The following is a 7,068-nucleotide window of genomic DNA, read 5'->3' as shown; positions in this document are numbered from 1 at the left end:
AATTGTCAATAAACATATATAAAATTTATACTATATGAGAAAAACTAAAAATGCAGCATACCTGAAAATAAAGTGTACACAGCGAAGAACTGACTAACTGAGATTGGAAAACAATGGTACTGACTAAGTGATTGAGAAAACATGGGTGGTTCTAAGTTCTAACTAAAAGCTATGTATGTATATATAGAGAGAGCTTTTAGTTTATTTATTTATTTGGTCGGTGTATTGGTTTAGGTTTAGGTGCAGCATTCTTTGACAGAAACAAATTAACATGTATCACGTGTGTTTTTTCCATTTTTAATCATTGATATTTGATAGTAGCTACAAAGAAAAACAAGTAACCTTTTTTTAATTCTCAATATATATTTGGTTTTTGGCATTCATATTTTATTTACTTTGAGAAATGAGAATAGAAGAATGGGTTCTACCATTTTAATCGGCTGAAATTAGTACTAAGGCCTAGCCCAAATTTTGGCCCTTACTATAATATCCATGAGGAATATCAGAAGCCCAAATTAACGAAAAAATGAAAGTGAAAAAGATAATAGCCCCCGGCGAGGATCGAACTCGCGACCTTTCGCTTACGAAGCGAACGCACTACCACTATGCTACGAAGGCAACTGCGTCAATTCGTTGTTTTACACTTATTTGTTATATAATGGCTCTTACAAGTAATTTTCCTTAGTGATTAGTTGACAAAATATACTAATATTAGATTAATTGAATTTCTTGGTTTACATTTTAGTATTATGTATCTTTATTTATTCTTGTCTTTTTATAGACTGCTTTTTAGTTAGAATTTTATACTTTTGTAACATTATTTATAAGAATTGAAATTATACACACAAGCTGTATCATCAATATTCAGATTTAAGTTTTATTTATTTATTTGAAACTTTAGTTCTTTCTGAACATTTTCAACATAGTTTCACCAACTATTTCAATCTTAAATCAAATGCAAATCATCATTGGTAAAAAATGAGGAAGAGTTTCACATAACTAGTTTTTACCTTTTACGTATATATATCTATGACAATAAACCCATGATAAGTCATATTATTTTCTTTACATCTTAGCCAAAAAAATAATAATAATTATAATCAAAGATCTAACAAGCAAACTTGTATGCAATATAAAAGAATTATATGCAAATGATAGGAACAAAGTGAACTTAGTATCAATGAGAAAGGGAGGAATGCAACAAAACTACTTCCTAAACTGCCTCCGCCGCCGCACCGATGACTTGACTCGCAAGCCAACCGATTCGCCGATCACAACCTCGTCGACCAAGTCCTTGAATATCAGTCTCTCAACATCCAACACAACCCCGGGTAAATCGCGGTTGAATTCGGTCCAGCTCTCAGAACCATGCATGACATCTTCCATTAGCATGCTTTTCAGACTATCCTCCTCTTCTAAACTGCAATCATGATTCTTGGCTTGCATTTTCTCTATCTCGAAGCATAGTTCTTTGAGAAGCTTTTGCGCGCCAACGGTTTTCTTCGCGAGATTGACTGTGCTGGGCTGAAACCATAGCTCAGTAGAGGAGCCTAGTTTCACACCGAGGATCTCGTTCACAGCATCGAAGATGAGTTTCCGGTGAAACTTCTCGGCATTTAGCTTCGGGTAGGCAACTTTTCCAGTGCTTTCTTCTTTCGCAAGCAAACTACTCGCTTTCGTCTGCTCCAGTACAAGGAAAAGCTCCGGGTTAATCGGATGACCGGACGTGTGCAGTTGAAATGTCAACAATTCAGAACTCAGATCTCTGAGTAGGAGACCTGAGGCCAACAGTATTTCAGATACGTATCTGTGGTCTGGATTTGTGTTTTCGCATAGCGAAGCAATGTAATCGATTCTAGCTTCGTCGTGACTAGAGTTTAGCCGTCTGAGCTTCTGAACAAGATGATCTATGCTCTGCAGTTTCTTGCGATTCATCTCACCGGAGCTGTTAAAAGAAAGGCTATCCGCAGTGTTCCACAGATCTTGATTCTCATTATCTGCTGAACAAGATTGGTGAATTTTAACCTCTTGAGGAAACATCTAAACAGATTAAGGGTTATGTTTGTAATTTTATCTTTTCGCTTCCTGATCCAACCTCTCAGATGATTTCTAGAACAAGCAAAATATAATTATCATAATCAGCTAATTAAGAATATGTTTATGCTATGATTAAAACTGGAATTAAAGGAGATAATAATGATTTATACTTGCACTGTTTGTGAAACCAATTGCTTCATAGCCTTCAAGGATGGGCTCTGGCCATCTTCAATTTCAGCAGATCTTAAACTGCTGGTGAATTCAATATCCGTCTTTGAATCGACGGTGATACCATCGGACTTCAGAGAAACATCGTCCCCTTGGCAACTTAAGCTTCTTGATTCAGTGCTTGCCTCGCTCATTTGCTCGTCACCAGGCCGTGAGTTGCGGCCTTTTGGCCTTATTTTTCCGGCCGGGGGACCTAATTCTGCCGTCTTCTTACCAGTTAACCTTCTTGGTTTGTTTGAGTCCACTGGTGGCGCAGGCGGACGAGCTCTCTTATCTAACTCCAACTTCTTCTGTTGCATTCTTGGGCTTACAGATCTGGAGTGCTTTACCGAACTCGGGCTATTCTCTCTTGGAAATTGTTGAGACCTTGTTTGTGTTTGTGCTTGTTTCATAGTCTTCCCATTTCTTGCTTTCTTATCGACGGCACTCGTAGAAGCATCACGGTTGCAGTGACTAGTGTTAGAAGGCTGATCTTTCACTTCCCCGGTTGAAGACAGAGCATTTTTATTTACATATGCACCACTGCTCTGGAGTTTCTGGGAACCAATTGGTGTGACTGAAGAAGCAGAAATCCTGGTTTTCTCAACAAATTTCGCAGGTTTCATGATCACTATCGGGGATTCAAACGCTCTTGCCGAGTCATATCCCTTGATTGTAGACGACAGAGCATTGTTTCCTTGGGGATTTTGATGCCTTGCCGATGTAGAATTCTCGATTAAATTGATAACTTTTGGTTCATAGTCTCTTTGATTTCGAGCAACATTTGGAGCTTGCTCTTCTTTTCTGTTGTCTAATAGTCCCTTTTCTTGCATTGCTTCTAGTATCTGTTTTAATGCTCTGAGATCCCTTCCAGATTGTTTGAACTCAAGATCCTTCAATCTCTTCTCAATGTCACTATAAACCGAGGTAAATGAATCCGGTGTTCTTGCGGGAGCTTTTGTTGCTGTTGAACTTGTTTTCTGAGAGCTTCTATTTCCATCCTGCTGCTTCCATGGTGCAGGCTCAATGGGAACTCTAGCACTTGAGATGGGTTTCATAACCAGATCAGCATTCTTCCGCCGAGGGGATGTTGGGTCTTTCAATGAGATTTTCGGGGAACTAGAAACTCGGAGTGGCCAGGTGAATCCATCTCTTGATATTGGAAACTGACCATTATCTTGAGCTGTGTAAGTCTCACCTGGACTTGATTGAGTATAACTGGCCAAAGCAGAATCCGGCAATGCTTCCAAGCCCATTAACTTTGCTACAACACTCGGAGGCCGGCTCTGGATAGTCGAAGACTGTTGTGGGCTAGAAACTTTGTTATTTGAGGTGGAGGTGCAGCTGTAAGCTTTGCTTGAGTGGTGACTTGGTTTTGATTCGGCATTGTGACCGCGCCACGTGCCTTCCCTACTATCTAGTGAATGTCTTGGAAATTCTCTTATCTTTGGTGTCGATTTGATAGTGTCGTGGGATTCAAAAGAAAAACGGCTGGTTTCCCTTCTGTCATAAGCAAACCGAGGGGAATCCTTTGAGATTGAATGCCATTTTCCGTCTTTCACTTCATGCGACGGTCTCATTTCTCCATAATACCAAGGTGCCTCTCTAAGTTTAGCAAGCACTCGCATGGAATCATTTAGATCAACAGGCACACTATGTTTCCCATCTATTCCAACTCCATAACATCCATCAACAGCTTTCGACGGACGAAAAGGTCGCGGAGAATCCTTGTGCTTCATAGTATGAAAGGCAGCTTCCTCTTTGGCAGTAGTCTTAACCGACAGCCCTCGGGGCTCCCTATACATTGAATCCTTCACTACATCCCTAAGGTCAAGTGTGTGACGTGCTAAATGGGGAGAGATAGTTGAAAGAGTTTCAGGAAAAACAATCCCGTCGAAGGTAGCTTCAGCTTCGGCCTTACAATCCAAGGAGGATAGTGATGATGAACAAGAAGAGAAGGATGGTCTTGACGATTCAGTCGAGGTTCTCTGTTTTTCATTCACACCCTTCTTGAAGTTCATATCCTGCAATGAATTCACCATGCTTTTCAAATCCAGTTTCATGCAAATATTGACATGTTTGACTCCAATATATCTTATTTTACTTCATTCACAAGATATGAACAAGTGAACACCATCACATAATCAGCATATGCATAATTGATAAGACAGCAAAAACAGCAAAAACAATTCATGGAAAGAGGACAAGTAAAAGAAATTTGCTACCATTGTTGTCTGTTGATGGAGCATGTTATTCGAATCTGTTTCCAAGCTGCCATCACCGAAGTGAGGATTGCCTATACGAAAAGCAGAAGCATTAGATGCATCATTGATGTGATGTAAACATTCACAAAATTGTACAGAAAATTCTACTAGCTGCAGATACTTCAATATGAGGAAAAGAAATTCAACAAACACAACTAGACAAAATGAGAGTAAAAATTGAGCAAGTTCCATGTTCCAATATTGATATACCAGCAGAAATCCTCTTATGGCGAGGCGCAAGAACATGGTGGCGATCAAAGAGCTGGAAAATCCCAGTCATACATCCAATCTGCTTCTGCAGATCTGGGTTATCATCTGCCAAAGAATGCAGAAGCTTTGCAGCCATATCAATCTATTGCAACCCTATAATTGGTAATTACAACCCCACAATTAACCAATCACTAAATAACTTATCATTTCAACACTCTCAAATCTACTCACACCACAACACTTCAGAATTAAAACCCCTTCTAGAAAAGTATCATCATCAAGATAAGTAAATGCACCACTTCTTCTTCTTCTTTACCTAGTGCTGCTGGCTACAATTCAACATTTCATGATGAAATGAAACAGGAACTAAATACCCTTCAGCCAGTTTCATCAAATCCTTCAGATTTGGCTTCTTAAAAACATGAAAGTTCAAAACTTTATCATTCTACTGAAACTCCAATCCCAAGATTTCCAGTTAAGACTAACCGACTAACACTTCATCTTTTTTTTTTCCCTTTTTTGGTCACCGCTTTTTTTTCCCAACTCAAGAAAAACTGCAAGGCAAAAAAAAAAATAATGACAATAATAATAAACTGGAATCAGTGCTTCAAAGAAAAATCTTCTTGTGTTGCACAGAACAATGAGACACAAAACAAGGCAAATGAAGATGTAGGAGCAGTTAACAAGAAGAACAAGCCTCTTCTGAGAACACCAAAAATGAAACAAACGAATGCAAAATGAAAATGGAAGGATAAAGACAGAAGGGAACAAAAAGAAAGGGTGGTGTGTCATAAAATTGTGTAATGCTATCTGGTTAGAGCTGGCAGAAAAAGTTTTATTCTTCTTGTAATTAATTATTTAATTAACATGTTAATTATTTGCTTAGTAAGTAAGAAAAAACAGAAGAAGGGGGATTGGGGGAGAAGTGAAAGAAATCATGTGGGATGAGGGATGAGTGGGGTGTGTGTGTGTGGAGCTGTCTCTGCATCTGCATGTGATTTTGTCACCACTCACCGCTTTAAAATACCAAATATGCATCTTCACTATTATCTTACTTGCATGTTAAAAATCCAGAAAGCGTTCCCAGTCAAATTTTCATTTATTTTTTAAAATTTTTTTAATATTATAACTTTAATTAATTTTATAAAATTTTTACTATGTCAAATAATTTTACTATTTAAATTTTATTACGATTTTATATATTATTTATTTAATTTATCTTTTTGACTTTACATAAAATCTTAATTTTTTTTTTACCAAAGTCAATATTTTTTGGACAATATGATTATTTGTATATTCAATATATATTAAAAATAAATTAAATAGTATATGCATTTAATTATTTATATATAAATACATAGTAATTAATTTAATATTTATTTATTTTTATGTGCACATTATATATATTAATATATTATGAGTTTATTTCTATTTTAATAATATTAACTTTTTTATAAATCTAAACAAATTTATGTAATGTTTTATATATATATGCAGCTTAGGTGTCTTTAATCACTTTTTTAAGATCATGACAAAACAATGTGAATGGTGGACTGTGAACTGTGGAGTGAATTCATTATATTTTTGTGTTGTTTTGTTTTATTAATTGCTAATATATCAAGGTTAATCTACCAAAAAGAAAAAAGAAAGAGAGAGTAATTTGGCCAAATATTCCTTCTGTTATTTATATTTGCAAACACAGCTTTCTAATTTGTTATATTGGCCCTCTTTTTTTGCTAACATCTCGCAGGAACTGATCAACATGGAAGCCTTGACCGCCATGCCTTAAGAGTATCTTTAATTTTTAGATTTCACAAAACAACACATCAATATTTCGCTTTTTATTTTTGGAAAAGTATAGATAACTAACAATATTTTTGAATAATGTGTGAACAATGTGAATTAAAAAGGTTAAAAGAGTAAATTTAAATTAATAACATTAAATTAAGGTATAATGTATCTTTATTTGATTGATGGTTGTTCAAAATAATCATTGTTTATCTAGCATTCCCCTTTATTTTTATTATGGAGAAGGGATTGGGGGTAGGACGGCGATATGGAGAGCGTGTGAGCTTTACCACGTTGTGGGATCAGGTAAAGACAAACTGGACAGTTCGAATTGCTCATGCCAAATCGAACGGTTTGCATTGTGCGCACAGATTGGAGAGTCCGAGTTGTAACTCCCCCGCCATGTGTCGCGTCAACGTTCCTCCCCACAACGGTGCTCTCTAACCCTAGCTTCCCTTTACGGCATGTATTCTTACCATTCGAAATGAGTTTCATTTTTATCCCACTAGCAATCATTCTTCCATCCTCTTCTTCATCCAGATCTTTTTCTTCTTTCCAAAGT

General features: G+C 36.8%; 1 protein-coding gene and 1 non-coding gene across 2 annotated transcripts; both read right to left on the bottom strand.

Moving 5' to 3' along the window:
- Positions 1-546: 546 nt before the first annotated feature.
- Positions 547-618, bottom strand: TRNAT-CGU (transfer RNA threonine (anticodon CGU)). The gene has a single exon. It is a non-coding gene; the product is annotated as a tRNA-Thr (tRNA).
- Positions 619-993: 375 nt separating this feature from the next.
- Positions 994-5,711, bottom strand: LOC107470914 (protein LONGIFOLIA 2). The gene is made up of 5 exons (XM_052255697.1): positions 4,719-5,711; positions 4,470-4,540; positions 2,208-4,268; positions 2,083-2,109; positions 994-2,040 (listed from the first exon to the last, which is right to left on the bottom strand). The coding sequence occupies exons 1-5, from the start codon at positions 4,852-4,854 to the stop codon at positions 1,207-1,209; spliced, it is 3,129 nt and encodes a 1,042-aa protein (XP_052111657.1). The 5' UTR covers positions 4,855-5,711; the 3' UTR covers positions 994-1,206.
- Between the last annotated feature and the right edge of the window lie 1,357 nt (positions 5,712-7,068).

This window comes from Arachis duranensis, chromosome 10, assembly GCF_000817695.3.
Source record: "Arachis duranensis cultivar V14167 chromosome 10, aradu.V14167.gnm2.J7QH, whole genome shotgun sequence".
NCBI lineage: Eukaryota > Viridiplantae > Streptophyta > Magnoliopsida > Fabales > Fabaceae > Arachis > Arachis duranensis.
This window is presented reverse-complemented; position numbering and strand designations above follow the sequence as displayed.

Excerpts from the sequence above, each read along its gene's own strand:
- LOC107470914 (XM_052255697.1), bottom strand. The coding sequence starts at position 4,854 with ATGGCTGCAAAGCTTCTGCATTCTTTGGCAGATGATAACCCAGATCTG. Across the intron at positions 4,269-4,469 it reads TCCATCAACAGACAACAATG|GATATGAACTTCAAGAAGGG; the intron begins GTAGCAAATTTC and ends AATTCATTGCAG. Across the intron at positions 2,110-2,207 it reads TGGTTTCACAAACAGTGCAA|AAATCATCTGAGAGGTTGGA; the intron begins GTATAAATCATT and ends TGCTTGTTCTAG.